The 19,472-nt window shown below is 33.1% G+C and overlaps 2 protein-coding genes across 2 annotated transcripts in view; both read right to left on the bottom strand.

The window, feature by feature from the left end:
* Ctr9 (RNA polymerase-associated protein Ctr9) overlaps positions 1-19,472 on the bottom strand; it is a 331,471-nt gene that overhangs the window by 23,185 nt on the left and 288,814 nt on the right. The window lies entirely within an intron of this gene.
* On the bottom strand, positions 36-5,223 carry LOC149482743 (uncharacterized). Its single transcript, XM_089703501.1, has 3 exons — positions 5,029-5,223; positions 2,360-2,819; positions 36-1,273 (listed from the first exon to the last, which is right to left on the bottom strand). The coding sequence occupies exons 1-3, from the start codon at positions 5,096-5,098 to the stop codon at positions 1,156-1,158; spliced, it is 648 nt and encodes a 215-aa protein (XP_089559627.1). The 5' UTR covers positions 5,099-5,223; the 3' UTR covers positions 36-1,155.

Genomic DNA, 19,472 nt, shown 5'->3' on the forward strand with positions numbered 1-19,472 from the left:
TAATTCATTGATTTTGTAATATAAATGAAAGAGCATTATTGTTTAAACATTTATTAAACACAACTATTGAATGTGACATGAGTGATGTCCGAGTAATCTATTATAAATAGTTCAGATTTAAGAGCACTTTAGGATGGAATCAACTTTCGTCAGTATAAAACAAGGGTAAATAATTTGACAGGATAGTTTGGCGCAATTACTGTTTTATTTGAAACTCAATAAAAAAGCTAGACAAATATTTGTGAGAAATACAGAGATTCTGAACAGAATGTTCTAACCTAACCTTGGTTAGATTAAATTTTTAGACCCTCATTTTCGTAATCACATTTTCCTCTTAGTTATAAACTTAGACCTATATACATGTTAGTGCAGTTACTTAGGCGAATTTTGGAAAAATACGTGAAACAAACTATTTATGGTTGAGGAGCGAATGGCACAGAATAATACAAGAGTAAAATTGCCTAAGGCTTAGTTGCACTCGAAATACTCAACATTTATTTATATAATATATTTATAAATTTTAAAACTCTATTATAAATTCAACACACAATATTATAGAATATCAGTTTAGCAAATTTTCAGATCTTAGAAAAGATTACTGTTTTAGATCACAAGTGCTCAAATATATACACACATTTTTTAAAGTTAACATTTAGAAGAAAAATTAAAATTAAATGCCAAATTATGAATGTAACATAAAACTAAACTACAGATTAGTGGCTCATACAGATCTAGTATATAAATTCGGACATGTTATAAAAATAATAACCAGCCACCATAATATTACACAATCTTTACGTAAGAAATTTATCTACACGCAATAAAACCCTGTTATAGATTTTTTGACGTATTAAAAAGTGCACTTAAAATTAACTAATAAAACTTAATCAAATCTCATCCAGATATAAAAATTGAGTATTGTTTTGCTGCAATGAAGTTGATTCTTTCAACTTTCCCTCATAGAATCAGAAAACAAAAATGAACTCATTAACTAAAATGTAATGTTATTTATAAATTATACTTATTTAAATCTTGTTTAAAATGAAGAAAAAACAATGCTCTAACAACATTGCAGCAAATACATTATAACCCAAGGTTACAATATATTAAACAAACTTAAAATAGCTTGGTGCACTTAAAAATATATCATTAAACTTAAAGAGTGTGGTAGTTTCTCTCAGTTTGATTTTTGTAGTACTTGAAGCCCATGAAGCCGATAGCAAGGAGTCCCAAAGTCAATATGATGCCTCCAATGAAACTAGGACCATCAAATCTGAAATAGCAATTTGTAAAATGAATGAATATAAAAAATAGTTTGGGGTCAATAATTAGAATGAGAAGAATTGACAACATGAAAAAAAAAATAACTGCTATAAAGTAAAAATTAAAATCTTCTCTTTTGAAAAATGTCTTTGTTTTTTTCATACTACTAGCGGCTGTGTCGCGCGGTTACACCTCCGTGGACGAACACAGAAGTATGGATTTATTTTCTTGTGTTATTCTGTTACCTACATAACCTACTTGACTGCCAAGTATCATCTAAATCCGTCCAGTTGTATCTTCGTGAAAGAGAAACAAACTTTCTTACGTTTCGCGTTTATAACATAAGAACGAAAAAGTAAGTATTGTTTTTTAGTTTAAATGCTTTATCATCTTAATTTATTTTTACACATCATATTTTATTCGATTTTAAGAAATAAGAAGGTCTGTGGAATGTTTTTAATTTGAAGCACATGAATCAAGTGGAAACTGTTCTCTGAGACCTGTTTTAAAATTTAAATATTATCTGTGTTTGTAAAAGCAAGATATGCATCTTAATTTTATAGATTTATAAAATCTCATTTCAGATTACATCAAATTTATGCTGATTATTAATAGGTATGAGATAGTAGGAAAATCGAATTATACATAACTAACGGCCCGCCCCGGCTTTGTTCGTGGTACATGTTTATGTTTTCTCTCCATAGTATAAATATTCCTCATTCTTAAAGGAATATTAAAAAGAAAAGTATAAAATCGGTTAAGCCTTTATCGAGATCTGCGCTTACCAATACAAATAAATAGGGCCTAATAATTAGGCGATTCATTATAATTATATAGAAGACTAGCTTTCCACCCGCAGCTTCGCCCGCGCAGTCAAAGAAAACCCGCATAGTTCCCGTTCCAGTGGGATTTCCGGGATAAAACCTATCCTATTTCCCGGGGTAAAAAGTAGCCTATGTCCTTTCTCGGGTATCAAAATATCTCTATACCAAATTTCATGGAAATTGGTTCAGAAGTTAAGGCGTGATTGAGTAATAGACAGACAGACAGAGTTACTTTCGTATTTATAATATTAGTATGGATATAGTAAACTAACCCTGATCGTGCTTCAATGGGATGAACTGCAGCATCGTCCTTTGGTGCAACAGTAGGTTTTGTGGGCTCACTAGGTTTCTCAGTAGGTACTGGAACGGGGGTTTTGGGTGCTTCGTCCGTTTTGTTCGCTGGGGCTTCTTGAGGCTTGCCCTGAGGGGGGATTTCGACTTTCTTTTCTGTAGTTTTATTATTGTCTGTGGTCGGGACTGGCGCAGGCGCAACAGGTTTCGCGGGAGCGGGAGCGGAATCTACAGGTTTTGCAGGTGCTTGTGCAGCTGGACTAGCAGCTTGTTCGGATTTTACCTGTGGATTGGGCGTTGGGCCGGGTACTGGAACAATAATGGGAACTGGAACAGGAGCAGTGATTTTAGGCGCATTAGGGGCTACAGGCGCATTTGAACTAACTGGGACTTGAGGCTGTGATGGTAAGGGGGCTGGTGGGGATGGAACACCAGGTGCACCTGAAAATAAAAAGGTTTTGCTTATGCTTCAAAAGTTAAAGAACATTACATTACTGTATTGTATTTGGTAGATAGAAGGTTTAGAGACACATAAAAGGTGACATTTTCAAACTTAATTGTTTAATTTATTAATTGGAATAATTTATGCTTATTAGTTTCATAAATGGGAAGAGACTGCAACATTTTGACTTGAAATAAAGGATAAAATATATGATGTAATACCAAAGTATTACAATAATATAAGATATATCAGATAATAATATTATAAAGCTGAAGAGTTTGTTTGTTTGTTTGAACGCGCTAATCTCGGGAACTACTGGTCCGATTTGAAAAATTCTTTCGGTGTTAGATAGCCCATTTATCGAGGAAGGTTATAGGCTATATATCATCACGCTGCGACCAACAGGGGTGGAGCCACGGGGGTGAAACCGCGCGGAGCAGCTAGTAAGAGATAATATTTGTGAGTCCAAACTGTTGCGAAACAAACAATTATTTTCTAATATAATTTTTTTATGGAAAACCAAACTAAGCAGTCTTTTTTACAACCAATTTAGAATTAATTCAACCTCATGTAGGTTTGATACACATTCATACCGGTTATGCAAATTTGAATATTTTTAAACTGGTATTATAACATTATTTTGGACCTTATCAACAATCTATTGGAATAGAGTTGACATAACTACTTTACATATTTGTTAATCTAATGATGAGCTTCTAAGAAAGACAATATTCAAGATAACAAGACTTGCAATAAAAAATATATAATGTAGGTACTTGTTAAACATTGGTTAAATTCTAACTGCATAGGTACATTGTTTACTTAATGATAATATGAATTTCCAATTACAAGTATCTAAGGTCATTTACATCACTATTTTATCACAGTAATATACTTTCCATTCCCTCTAATTATGTATTAATTGAGACATAATGTAATAAATATTAAATAGTAAATACACTTAAATAAATGATTTTTTAACATCATATTTACAGTAAATATAATTAGAGTTTAGACCAAGAAAAAGATAAGATGACATGTAATTCTATATTTTTCCTGAGGTTGTTGATATTTGTAAAAGATATGAGTGCAAGCCAGTGAAGTGTAAATAATTCACATGCATGTGTATACATTTGAAAGTCCCATGCAACCTTTACTAAGGCCTATGAAATTATTTTTAGAAAATATCAACCAATTATTATGGCACAAGTGATACCTATTATAATAATCGCTCCTACAATTACCTCAAGACACTATATTTCAATAGTTATGTATGTAAATGGTAGTGTTCAGCGTCTGACTAACTGGAAATTACTACCTTGCAGTTTAAAAGGAAATCTAGTTGTAGTAGAGGTGCAAACATTGAAATATGTTCTTAGAAACATAAGTTTGGATATTGACTTTGGTTGATTGATAATGCACATAATATGAATATGGTTTTTTTAAGGAACTAGCTTTTCGCCCACGGCTTCGTTTGCATAGTTTCCTTTCGCATGAGATTTCCAAGATAAAAACTATTCTATGTCTTTTCTTGGGTCTCGAATTATCTCCGCACCAAATCTCATCTAAATTTATAAAATTAGGATTATACCAATATCTTGCTTAATATAAATTAAAAAATTTATAGTTAAATTCAACATGCGGATACACGAAATGTACGGACACAAAACAATAAATGCTAGGTACTTTCACTTTGTTTATAAAATTAAAAATATTTTTATTTTTCTGTATGCATCATGTATCTAAACCAAAACAAAGAATACACTATGTATGATACCGAGGTTAAATGCCTGCATTATCTGAGTATAATATGTTTCATTATTTAGCCGATCATTAAACAGTTATTTATTTCTTAATTATTGCAATCTATTAAAGCGAACATTACTTTCCCTCTGAATTCTTTCGTCGCAAGTCATTTTTTTGTCGTAAAAACTCTCCGTATAATATTATCATGAATCTTACTAGAAAAATAAACCATACTTCTGAGTAAATAAAGCTATTTTCTGCAATTTCTGGCTTATTGAAAAGGAAAATAATAAATAATAACTTGTCTCATACCATTGGAGACAAAATATGGTGCAATACTCATTAGTGATCAACTATTGAGAATAACTTGTTTTGTAATCGTTAACACAAGCTATCCATGAGAAAAAATGAATATAAACGCAATATAATTTAATGGACGCCAGATTGTTCTGGTAATCTTACCTTGATTATCAGCAGGTTTGCCGAGGCACAGAGACAGCGATAATAAACACAAAAATATTACTTTCCTCATATTTTCAATAGGTAATTGCACTATATTTATTAAAAATACACGTCGGAAAGTACTGCTACTACGAATACAAATTACAAACGCCAGCAATAGATAGAGATAGCTGATAGGTGCGGTGCGTTTAGGTGCGTATCGTGATTGTTTTTTTTATTAGTGCGATTGACGGCATTAGAGCGGAGTCTTTTTGAAGTAGCTTAATGTTGCCAGATAAATGAATTTTTTATTTCAAACATTTATCTGTTCCAAGATCTGTTCTATGCAGAAGAAAACAGATTGTCATGTTAAATTATTGGATATTTTACTTTTTTATTCTTTCTTTTTCGTGGTTGCAAAAATTTCAGGAGTCTTTAATTAAAGCGATATTTACTTGGACTTTTTATCTAATCCGCTACATTATGCATCAAAATAATGGTGTTGGAATACTGGCATGTCGCAGGGGCAAGAAAAAATTAGAATAAAATTTTGATTGTTTTAAATATAGAACACTAGAAATCGCTATTTAGCGCCATTTGTTTTAATTAAATTTTATAATTTATAATTATATTAAGTTCATTTAAGTTATCTAAGAGCAATAAAGGATAAATAAATACTACAGATTTTTTTTGTGGGATATACATACCCAGTGTGTATTAATAAATAGCAGGAGTATGTACAGGCTAGTGTTCTGTGATAAAATATAGGCACGTGTTATAGTACGTCTTATCCATTGAAGTAGTTCACAAAAAAAATCGTAAACAATTTTATTTTATTTATTAAGCTTTGGGACCTTATCTAAGGAGAATAATATAAAATATGATAATAGTTATTAGGTACTATTTTATTGAAAACTAGCAATGCCCTGCGGTTTCACCCGCATAGATAGCGATATCGTTACAGTGAAAAGTCTACTAAATAGGTCGGACTATAGGTTTAATTTTTAATCACATGAAAATCACCTTTACCCCGTCCCGTGGGGCCGTGGGTTATGTCGGATTCCTACCGACCAAAACCCCACTGTGTTCCGTCAAGACGCATATTGGTAGAATTCCTCCGTGACCCCCGCACTACGGCCTGCTCGAACAGTATACCTACTATTTTCTGTAGATTGACACTTTTAAAAATTCGTTATATCTTTTGAATGGAATATCCAATTCTTTTCATTTAAAAAGTATTTTGCTGGTATTGAAACAGTCTATAATAAAACATCATTTAATGGGATAAGGATCCCCTCAGCTGTCGCGGCGCGCCGCGTCAAAAAGGTGCTGTCTGTCGGAGAAATTCGAGCGGTCGGCGCTGATTTGCCGATTTTTTTCGATATTAAAATTTGTGATATAAACTTTAACCTGTGACACTCTTGTAAATTTTGATGCTAACTAGATAACCAAACTTTATATTAGTTACCTTACTTACTCCCTGGCATGTTTATTTTATTTATTAGAACCATTTTTTCCCACACATTTTGAAAAAATACGACATTGTTAAGAAAAATACTCATAATAAAATATTAAACACTTGACCGTAATTTGAAGCTTACTTATTGAGAAGGTACCTAGCTTTTTCCGCCTATTTTTCCCTCTCTTTCCTTTGTATATATGCTATCTCTCTCGCACACCTCTCCACCAGGTGGCGGGGCCCACGATAATGTGCGGGCGCTGGATGTTTTTCATTGGCGTCTAGCTTCCGCCGCGAGAAGGTTGTCTACAAGACTACAACCTTGGTGCTATTAAGTATTACTTAAAGCAAGTGCTAAAAGTGTTAAAAAGTGTATCCCGTCGGATCGGTACAGTGAGTTATTTTTAATCTATTCTTATGATATTTTACTTAAAAATGAGTAAAAATCTTTAAAGTCAACGGTATAATCGTTGGACTTTATTTAAAATGCTGAGGTTTTTAATGAATCCTTCAGCAATAGTTTATTTTTCAATATGCTTAAATACTTAATAGCATGAATAAATATATTTAAAATTAACGATACAACCGTTACATTTTACTTGAAATAGTAACTTTTCTTTTGAAATATTTCATTATGCAATATGTACTAATTAATATTTGAATTTTTAATACTGTGAGTAAAGCTATTTTAACGGTGTTACCGTTCGGCTTTACTCGAATCGTTAATATTACTTTTGTGATTATTTGATATTACTAAATATATCAAATACCCTCTCTTGTATATAGATATTTTTAATATTTTATTTCATTTTTAATAATGTGTTTTTATTACAAGGTTACAAGTGAATTTTTCGTGGAAAAATTACAATTAATACTTAGTATGGATATGAGCCAACTCAAAGCTTTACAGGCATACAATCCATTGCTACGACTTTATTACATTGTCGTTATCGCTAGGAACGGTTCGGAATTCCTATCATAGTTTATTACTAAAAATTATCGAACGAGATGAGTCAGCTCCAAGAAGTCACGACAAGTCAGAACATGTTGTGATATTATTTTATAAATCGTACGGGAGTTACCGCTCAACTGAATAATGATGGAATTCGCTCATGTATAGTAGATACGTACCATGAATGTTCCACGCATTCAAAACTATCCGTAGTCTATACCTACGTGTCCTTTTATGAGTATTATTCTGATCCGTTTTTATGTGAAAATAGACATATTACACACGTCTAATTTGATTGAAAATTACGTTTCCTATGTTCAAATGATGCAACTTTTTTGTTAAAACGAGTAAGTACCAAAATTTTACAATTAAATTCTTTGGTTTACTGAACTTGTGCTGAAAGGGTTATCGTATAATAATTATCGAGATACCTTAATATAAATTAGATTTAGATAAATTTATTTCAAAGGATTTACAATTCACTTCTAACGTTTTAGAATAATATTATAAACTTGTACACCTTGACAAAAAGTAAAAAATTGCGGGTGAGTGGAGATTATTTTGTGCAATTAAATATAACGTCCTACGACGGTATGGTTGCGTTCGTAAGGAATGTTAACGGACATAAAGCAACTAAATGTTACATCGATTGCATGAACAAAAATAAATATGAATCGAAGTTCATTTTAAAATTTAGTGAATTGATTTGAATTATGAATTTATTAAATGTCGCTAACATTGGAAAATAAGTTAAAGGACCTTGTTAATTGCTATATTATTTAAATGATTATTTACTGCTAATTTTATATTAGCACTAAGGTGTATTCTTGCTTGAAGCAGAATACATAAATGTGGCCACTACTCCTCGCAGGGGTTAGCCAGGTCAAATCCACCCTCGCAGGGTGTCTCAAGCATTTTTTGGCAGGCCCTACTTATTTCTAGTTACAAACATCCCTCGCGCAGCTGTCGCTCGCAGGGAAATGGTGCAAATATATATCGGCCCTCGCGGGGCTTTGATTACAACCGTCCCTCACGGAAAAAATGGTGCGAATATATATCAGCCCTCGCGGGGCTTTGATTACAACCGTCCCTCACGGAGAAATGGTGCAAATATATATCAGCCCTCGCGGGGCTTTGATTACAACAGTACCTCACGGAGACATGGTGCAAATATATATCAGCCTTCGCGGGGCTTTGATAACAACCGTCCCCACGGGGAAATGGTGCAAATATATATCAGCCCTCGCGGGGCTTTGATGGCGATTGGTGCAAATATACAAAGGATTGATCATTAAAATGATCATAGATATTTGCTTTCGTCAACGAGGACCCACGAAAGAAGTTTTGGATATGACCGTATCGGATCTTCACTCTTCTAAGGTAGGTAGAAAAAGGTTTTGAAATCTACTTCACAGTGGGCAGTATAGTAATATGACCTAATAAATACAATAAAGGTTAGAGACGTCAAATAATGGGCGCATGAAATTGATACTTCGTATCCTAAAAGTTTACGCTTCAGGAATCAGGAAACTACATTGGTTTACCAATTATGGAAATTGGAATTGAACAAATCGTATTTACCAATGCAAAGCCTATTCACAACAAAGGAAGGCGAGTCGGATCAAATATCATCTCGCAGATGATTTGTGGCGGTGGTTTCGAGGATTGTCACCAAGCCTTGTGTCAACGGTATGTTTGGTATCGTAATTCAATGGCACTAGCCGACCAATTTTCATATAAAAACATCGGAAGAGATTTTTTAATCGCAAAGCGATTGAATGTAACAAATGACGATTGATTACGTATAGTTGACCTCTCATAGGCCTATTTTAGTTGCCCGGTCTTGTAGGCAATTTATTTGACTCGTTTTTCAACCCATTTGACCTCATTATTGCACCCATGAGATTTTTCTTCGGGGCTCAAACAATAAATCGCTGAGGGATTAGGATAATCGTTTGTTAGACAAGTTTCTTGTCATCCCACCAGGATTATTATATTGTATAATAAAGTTATATATAACTATTAACGTAAAACGTTTAAGTACTCAACGAATGCCGAGAATACTGACTGTTGAGTTACATAGGATAGAGGATAAATAACGGAAAGTCAATCTTTCCAAACAAAAGCCTCTTATTATTAGATATTACTTGGAACCCCTACCCTTAACGAGAAAGCTCTGCCAAATGACTTCTCATTTCTTTGCTTTGAGGGGGGGGGGGGGGGCAATAAATGGAATGTACAGACTATACGGCTTTTAAAATATAAGTCTGGTAAGCGAACTAAACTTTGCTGGTTTAGTTCTTGCTATATCGCTATCCGTGCCTGCTTCTCGTGTTTACGGGTGAATTAAGTTAGTCATAAATGCAATGCTATACAGAGGATATACTGCATTTAAAACATGACAAAGTCTGGTAAGCGAACTAAACTTTGCTAGTTTAGTTCTTGCTATATCGCTGTCCGTGGCTGCCTCGCGTGTTTACGGATGAATAAAGTAATGTCCTGTCTTCGCATCCACAGCTAACTGTCCTATACTGTCATAATCTTAACACAGATTCATTCGACATAGCTCCCCACGAGCTCAGTTCTTCATTTTTGCACTCGCACAACTGTGGACAACACAAGAGCAATGCCTCCATTGGTAGCAGTTACAATCAAGGGATAACTAACCTTAGGCTAGCCATATTACGGATGTTGGAACAACCGACTATATTTAGGGCAATTTTCTTTGTCCAGTGTAACGTTTAGACTGTCGTAGCATTCCTACTGAACAAAGATGGGATCAGATCTGCATCCTTAATGAAGTTAATCGAAAGGAGATACTTTCAGACGACGATAGTATTCAAAATCCACCATATTCCTGAACATAATAATGCATAGTTAAGCTTATAATCTCTCTTGCCATTATCCTGCAGCAGAACTCCTTGGCGATAATTTGTTCTCGTTAGAACGAGTGAGGTTGTTACGATAATATGAGAAATCCTGTCAGTTAGAGACCTGAACGACGCGATAGAGTACCGCTATTTCAGTAGTAGTAACACCTAGAAGGGTGAAGGTATTCTGGAAAGCGGAACTGAAGGCCTGGTCAGCAGCACCAGCCACCTAATAGACAGTGTTCAGTGCTGCACCACTATAATCTGCAAAATGACTCTGACGGTATGAAAATGTGGAGTACATTTTCAAAATATCAAATGATATAGTTGGAATAAAAATCCTATTTGCCTCCGTCTACCCAAAAGACATACGGAGTAGCTAGTAGTAGTTGGTTGAATTAGAATAAAGTACCTATAGTTAAAATCCTTTGTTACTACTGACTGGATAAATTTGGCTCTTTTCCTATGTGACGTTCATATAGCTGTTGACTGCCTAGTGTTATGCACAAACACTATTATTATAAATAAGTCACGTTATGTAGTCCCGAGGCTTTCGGTATATAAGTTCTGATGTAAATCATAATTATATCTTAAAACCGAATTGATTAAAAGTAACGTACTTGGCTGTAGTAATTGCAGTTTTGGGACACAGATAAGTTCCTTATCATTTTAGTCTCTTGAGTTCAGTATATTTGTTTCCAGTACAGAGTTTATGACCTATCAGTTTTAAATAAATGATTAATGCATTGTACTGAAAGTACTAGCCATGTTTAGATTATGAATCCGAATCGGTGGTAAATTTTAAAATATGTAATGACGTTTCAAAAGTGCTTCTATAAGAAGAAGTCTAATTGAATGAATAAATGTTTGAGTTTGAGTTTGAGTTTATGATTGGTGGCGTTGGCTCTAAACATTAATAGATACCGCACGGTTTGGTTGGATGTTAAAAATCTGTATTATAATTAAAACCGTTTACCTGTTTTGATATTTTATTGCCTTATTCAAGGGGTGACCTTTTAAATTTATTTCTGACCCCAAAAGTAAGGACCAAGGTCTCTTCTTGTCCGGTTGGGTTAATACTGTGTGAGTTGAGACAGGTGGTAATTCTATGTTAAGATGATACAATTGTGCTTCTGCAGAGTTCTAATTGAATAAATAAAGGTTTGAGTTTGAGGTATTTTTGCCTCGTCGGGATCAGCTGTTGCTTCATTTTGTAAGTAACATATATATGCGTAATTGAAAGTCGTTACTGGCGCTTTCGCAGATTTACGCTAAAGATAGTGGAAATTGTAGTAACTTTAACTTTTCAAGCCCAAAAGGTTAACTAAGGTACACTTGAACCAATCTTATAAGTTCTAATACTTTTCATTTTAGATTAACTTTTTGGTTCTTATTTGATTAACTTTTCATCTGGGATTGTTAATATATTATATAATATAACAATTTGTGTGATTTATTGGTATACTATCTGCACACCTTACTCTTTCCAATAAAGAAATAAGTAATTACTTATGTATTCAAGTTCACATTGGCGTCCATATATTGTACACCAGGTGGGTAACAAACAGGTCTCAATAAGTAAGCTTCAAATTACGGTCAAGTGTTTAATAGCTGTGTTTTACCTGAAAATAAAACACATATTAAATACTTACCTATATTTGAAGCTTACACTTAACGTCCACCTGTTGTGGATTTCGACTCAATGAAAAACATCCAGCGCCCGCACATTATCGTGGGCCCCGCCACCTGGTGGAGAGGTGTGCGAGAGAGATAGCATATATACAAAGGAAAGAGAGGGAAAAATAGGCGGAAAAAGCTAGGTACCTTCTCAATAAGTAAGCTTCAAATATAGGTAAGTATTTAATATGTGTTTTATTTTCAGGTAAAACACAGCTAATATCAAGGTATTTTAGATTTTTATTTTTGTATTTTCACACTAGAATAGACAATCTTTTGAGTGAATATAACAAAAACATAGGTTTATTTTATAAAAATTCGAGAAAGTTGAGTATGAATATCATCGTTTACGCATGAAAATGAGTGGACGCGATCTCCACATATGTTCATACAAATACAGACATTACAGTCTGCTCCAAAATTAGAACATTTCAAAAATTTTTGCTACTTTTTTTTTATTTTTATTTTAATCAAAACTAGATAAAAACTAACAGTAATTTTTACTTTTTAAAAATATTTAGGTTTTTATTAATGTTTAAAAATCGTCTTATTCCTAAATGACTTCATTCTTATGGTGGACTTTGTTCTAACGTCTGTATGTATAACGTCTCCACATCAATTTTAATTTTAATTTATTTTTTCTTAAAATTAGCGATTAAGAAAATATTTTTTGTGGTAACAATAGCATTATGAAGAAATGCTTTTTTTTCTTTCATGCTCTTAATTATTATAATATAGTACCTATAAAATGAAATGTTGTCCAACTACAAATCGAAAGGCACTGTATCCATACAGAAAAATGTCTAAGCTGTACAAAAGTGAAATCTACATTTAATTATACCATAACTTAATTAAAAACTGTTACATTTAACTTATAAATCAAAAATTTCGGAAATTCGAGTTTTTAATATTTTTTATAAAATACAGCTTATGTTAAGGATAAAAATCAATAAACTTAAAGATTCAAAATAAATAAACAATTATTATACATCTAAATGTTTTATTTACTTAAATAAATTTTACTTAACTGACAGAAAAAAAAATTCTTATGAAGCTTTGTGTCTGTACTATTTATATACTCATGTGGTTGTAATGTGTGGTGTTGACGCCAACATTGGCCAATAAATAGGAATATTTGCAACTTAGCATGTTAACTTCTGTTCATTTTTTCTTATACATCGGAGTTCGGACACAACGACCGCCTCGAGACGACGATTTATTACCACGAGGTTCCACTTGAATGTGATCAGGAAAGTGATGAACGCTATCCAATCTAGTTGTACTTCAATACATGCAGTATTTCCAAGCATATTGTAATTAAGATATAAACTAATCGGTAAAATTGTATTAAAATCGGTTCAGTAGTTTAGGGAGTCCATAGTACAAAAACAGCATGAAACTTAAAAAATATTTTGATTGGAATAAAGTAAGACGTGTTATGTGTAGAATTTCATGAAGAATCCTGGTATCAGGAATTAAAAGCTGTAAATTCCCAAACACTAATCGTGTTAGTATTATTATCTGTTCATTTGACAAAATATACAGAGTTATATTTCTTGATTTCAAATACTGTTACGTCCTATTGTTAAAGTAAGCCTTGGAGTGTCTTGTCTTCCATTGCCATAAGAATCGTTGTTTGGATCCATTTGAATTCTCTTTTATTGATACTCAAATGCTTACGAATCAGAAAAGGTTATTCTATCAAATACAAATTTTTATTTTCGAAAGAAAATTAAAATATCAAGACGGAAGTTTATTTTAGGGTTACCTAACAAATAAGTTATTATTGATTATGTAGTTTAAACAGCAATGTGATATCTTCAAATAGAAAAATTGCATTCTTCTTCTGGGTAATAGAAGCAGTTTTGACACCAAAAGGCAAAAATACAATTATTGTTATCGCTAGTCATTTACAAAATGAGAGGGTAGATTTATATTTGCAGGCGTACTGCAAATGATGCATTTAATTCGTTTTATTAAATAAGTAATGTTCCAAGGCTATTTAAAGTCATGAATGCAAATAAAAATAATCTTCAGACAGCGATCTACATCAGCTTTAACATTCGGCCTACAAATGTACTACATATAGTACATAAGAATAAAAAACCGGCCAAGTGAGAGTCGGACTCGCACACCGTGGGCTCCGAACAAACCAATTTTTAAAGTGAAACTTTTATTACATCGTCTCAAACTTTTTGGTCTGTGTAGCGCATGTCGCGTGACGGTCGGCTGCCGAGATAAGGCAGTGTTCGGAACCGTTCGAACAGTTTCACTTTTACCGTGGTTTCATAAAACCACACAACATTTTTATTATGTTGTAACTCCGAAATTTTATGTTTTTCGAAATTATTCTTCAATCTGCGCTATAAGACCTTATTTTACCCCAATTTCAAAACTCTACGTACACGGAAAGTACCCTGTAGGTGTCGATTCCCTTGCGAATGTCGAAATTTGCAGCATAACCCATTGAGCCCCGAACGGCCCGATCGGTCCACGATACAATAGATTTTCTATTGTGTCTGTGATTCCGGGGCCTGAGTTAATAAACGGCTTTATCTTTTGATTGCGTTGGTTTATAAGTTTGATTTTTTCACAGCTTCAATCGACTCAAGTAATCAATATAAATTTCAGTTTTATGTCACATCACGCGTTCCTGTGAAAATGGGTCTTGACAGACAGATGGGCAGATGGAATGGACAGACGTGATCCTATTAGGGTTCTGGACCCTTAAAAACCAAACCCTTTGGGATGCAGCCATTAATGCTGCAATTTTTAGCAAATTTTGACTTTTGCAATGGAATCAAAACCGACAGGGTACTTCCCAAGTACATAAAATCTTTAAATTTGGTAAAAAGCAATGTTTTATAAAACAGATATAAGAATAATCGCAAATAACATGATTTTTTTAATTACACTTTATATAAAAAAAAATAATAATTTCAACTTACAACTAATGAACGGCTACATGTATTAACTTGATATTCACATTAAAAACTCAGATTTATAATACACTAGCGGTCCGCCCCGGCTTCGCCCGTGGTACATATTTACGTTTTCTCTACATAAAAACCATCCTCGTACTTCAAGGAATATAATAAAAAAAGAATTATCGAAATCGGTTCAGCCGTTCTCGAGTTATGCGCTTACCAACACATTTTGCGATTCATTTTTATATATAAGACTAGAGGTCCGCCCCGGCTTCGCCCGTGGTACATATTTCGCAATAAAAGGTAGCCTATGTCCTTTCTCGGGTATCAAAATATCTCCATACCAAATTTCATGCAAATTGGTATGGAGATAATATAAGATTTAAGACGCAATCAGAAGAAATAATATTCATATGCGGCATATTCTGAAAACCGCAACTACTAGCAAGGGAATCAAAACCTACGGGTCAAAAGTTAAGTGGACTTGGTTAAAAGCAAGGTTTTACAGCACAGATAAAGAAAAATTCACTAAAAACACTAGAAGTTAAAACATAATAAAAAGTAGGTTTGTTCGGAGTCCTTGAAGCGCGAATCGTATTGAGGCTCAAAACTATAAAAAAACATTCTTCCAGTTTTAAAGAAATAACCCCAAAATATGTGTAAAAAACATCTTTGGACTATCTGGGTTTCAAAAATGACAACTCCCGTGTTGTCGTTCATTTTGAAATTGTGAGACGACAGATAAACAAAATAAAAACAGAATCAAACATAATATATGCCAACGCAATCAAAAGATACAACCGTTTATGCTGCAAATTTTCGTAATTTTCGACATTTGCAAGGTTATAAAAACTTACAATAGCAACGTCTTATAGCACAGATAAAGAATTCTAAAATATGAATTAAAAGATACCTACAGCATAATTAAAAAAATAAGTTTGTACGAAGCCCTCGGTGCGCGAGTCCGACTCGCACTTGGCCGGTTTTTTATTTTTTCAGAAACATATGGTTCCCCAATAAAAAATAATATGTTGCATTTGTATTAAGGTAAGAATATGTTGTACAATTAATGTGTTAAATTTCTTTTCCAGTTTGTCCTACACAAATTACATAGTAACATAGTCACTTTGTCCTATATATAGGTCATAGTGAAAACCATTGTTCCCGATGTAGGTTTTTTTTACTATTTTTCCAGCATATAATATACACTTTTAACCATAATATACTAAAATTAAAGGAATTCCATAGAGGTTACGGACTATAATTTGTATAGTTGATTATATCGTATTAAACCTGAGGACAATAAATACCACAAAAACGATACCCATCAATATAAACAAAACATATATGTATGAAGACGAACAATTAAATTTTTCAATTTCATACAATATGCGAACATCCTGTACGCGAATTTTACGGGGAAATTATTGTCGGTTCTGAATTGAAAACGAAATATCTTTAAAATGGAACACAGTATCAAATTTTGAATTATATTATAAAAATCTTCATAAAATTTCTTGTAAAATGATGTAAAAAACAAATAAAATATTAAAAATAAAATACGATTAACCAGGGGTCAAAAACTAAGCAACGTACAGTGAAATGGTAGATACATATTTGGAGCCATTATTTGTGGTATAATTATTGGTAATTTTCATTATTTCGGCACATAAACATTAGGATATATAGTGAATAATAATAAAAAGAACAATAAATACTTACCGTTTATCAACTTTCCGCAAAATTTTACATTTTTTAAAACTTTAAAATTTAAAAGTTACTCGACTAAAGTATGACATAATTACTGTTATATTTCGAATATTTATCGGTCAAATTATTAAGTGATGGACTTTAAATATTCAGTAATTCATAAGCTATCAACTAAATAGTCGTTTATGCAGATTTGAACTATATTTGCGTTACAATGAGCTAATTTCCAACCGGCGATGATTTGGCACAGATCTGTGCCACGACAGACAACGGGTACAAAATTTTTGGCTCAGATCTGTGTTCCGACAGACGAGGGTTTAATATATGTGTATGGATAACATGGTTTGATTACTGTCGGCACTTTTATTTACTTTGAAAACGTAAAAAAGTTGTTGTAGTAACATAACTACTGAAGATGGACATATGGTATCGCGGACTTTCTTGTAGATATTGATCCATTCTATAATACTGTAGAACATTTTTTTGTTCTATCTTCAATAGATTCCGCAGCGCACGCGATGACAGAAGTTTTATTGAGGATTTTTTTACACCTTGGGTTACATTATTGCATTTTTGGTAAGGATCTCTAATTTTTTTGAAAATGCAATATAGCCTATGTTGCTCAGTAAAGATGCAGCTTTCTAATGGTGAAAGAATTTTTGAAATCGGTCCAGTAGTTTTTGCGTGAAAACCATACATACATACATACATACTTACATACATACTTACAAACTTTTCCTCTTTATAATATTAGTATAGATTTACATTTAACTATCCGTTCGTTCGTTCGTGCGTCTCAAAAAGAATAATTTTTAACCATCTATGTAAACCCTAATTCATAATTGTAATACCAGAGGTTGCAGCTTTTGCTAAGTAAAGACTATTTTATTTTTATTAAAAACAACATGTATTTTTCAAAATGAAATATTTTATTAAAGTCTGTAATGTACGTTAGCGTCAGGTGCAAGATTTAATCTAGGCTCTAAGGTCTGATCGTCTGAAAGCCCTTATACTTACATATACATTATATATACTCTTTGACTTACATTATATTTATACTAAACTTTGTATTAAAATTTACCTTTTACATTTTTAATGTTTAGGTACCTGCATCAACAAAAAATTATTATTTATTGTGGTCAAGAAGGTAATTAACCCCATTTAGGTATGTTTGTTTTCAGTCGTCTATAATATTGTGTCTATTGCCACTTCTCCAACGAAAAATGAAACAGAACCTTGTTCATACTTATATTAACTATCACTTATTTAAGCAAAGCGAAGCCTAGCCTTGCCCGACCCTGAGCCCACGATTAAAAACCTGTTGCATTTGGCTTTATTTTCACTTGCCTTTCATATTTTCGACGGTGAGTTTATTATTGAATAAGTATCACCGGTGCTAATTGTCACTTCGGGTTTGATTAACCCCATTTATATTGTATATTTATATTGTTGTATTTTCATTCTAGGCTGAGTTTAAATTAAATGTAAATTTCAATCGAAGCTTTTGTACAGCTTCAATGACATTTGTGATTTGTGAATTGCCTTCCATCAGAGTACCTATTTAATATATAGCTTTGATGTTATGTGATATGTCTCGAAGGGTCTTGATTTCTTTTGGTACAAAAATATTTCTTTTGGCAATGCTTTGGTTATGGGGTAATGGCGATTTAAATTTTGACTCAATAAAAATTTCCTCTTCTTTGCCAATCTCTCAAGTCTCAGTTTCATAATCTTATAGGTAGGCTTTGAATATCTATGAATTAAAGTTTTATTTTTGTAGATAAGCTTTCCTCTTATAGCGTATAGAAATGCTAGGTAGGTATATTTCCCTCCGAAATTGAGAAATTAAATCATTAGACTTTAGAGAGTACCTAGTTAATTAATATGATGATTAAGTATATTAAAGTGAAACTTTTATTACATCGTCTCAAACTTTTTGGTCTGTGTAGCGCATGTCGCGTGTATCGCGGCTAGGCGTAGGCGCGGCGCTATCGTTGTAGGTATACCTACTCGGCAGCCGACCGTCACGCGACATGCGCTACACAAAGCAGTGTTCGGAACCGTTCGAACAGTTTCACTTTTACCGTGGTTTCATAAAACCACACAACATTTTTTTTAAGTACCTATCTGGTTTAAGACGTTACATAAGGTTAAGAAAGCTCTAAGCTTCCCCTATATCATATATTTAACTAATTGAAAAGATAAACATAATAATATAGTCTATGCTACCCTTAGATGCTACCTTATAATACGGCTTTTATGAAACCACAACCAGTCTAATACCCGTCTATGCCATCGAACGCAATAAGCCCCTACTCTATAAACCTATGCATACAGGTAGGTACCAACTTATATAAACTATAACACTGATTAAATATTTTAATGGAAAGGTTACGTATACAGGGTGTCCCACTATTGGTATACTAAGCGCGAAGGAACTTGTAGTTTTGCATACACTGATCACGTAAAAAATACATAAACAACAAAATTACGTTAAAAATTTTTTGATAATTTTTTCCTGAAAATCCATGTTTTCTTCTCTAGCTTCGCGCAGCCGTCATATACCGCTTCTCTAATGTGAGCATTTTGTCTATGAAAACATAATCTTAAACGATAGCTCACGTGCTAGTGGCAAAAATGGGCGGGTTGCTTGTTATGGGTGTACACTGTACACATAGAGTTTTAAGAATTCATCTATTTGAAAAAAAATGCGTCTGGAATTTTTTAAGTATTTTTTACGTACTCAGCGTATGCAAAACTATAACCTCCTTTGAGCTTAGTATACCAACAGTGGGACACCCTGTATAAATCCTGAGTACTTATTACCTACAAAAGGTGATATAAGTATACATATTATGGGCAAAAGATGG

This window comes from Colias philodice, chromosome 14 (genome assembly GCF_061535455.1).
Source record: "Colias philodice isolate Cphi_HAF_F1 chromosome 14, ilColPhil1 Martin Lab GWU primary, whole genome shotgun sequence".
Lineage (NCBI taxonomy): Eukaryota > Metazoa > Arthropoda > Insecta > Lepidoptera > Pieridae > Colias > Colias philodice.

Coding starts and splice junctions, on each gene's coding strand:
- LOC149482743 (XM_089703501.1), bottom strand. CDS start 5,098: ATGAGGAAAGTAATATTTTTGTGTTTATTATCGCTGTCTCTGTGCCTC. Junction 2,820..5,028: donor CAAACCTGCTGATAATCAAG/GTAAGATTACCA, acceptor TTTTATTTTCAG/GTGCACCTGGTGTTCCATCC. Junction 1,274..2,359: donor CCCATTGAAGCACGATCAGG/GTTAGTTTACTA, acceptor TTGCTATTTCAG/ATTTGATGGTCCTAGTTTCA.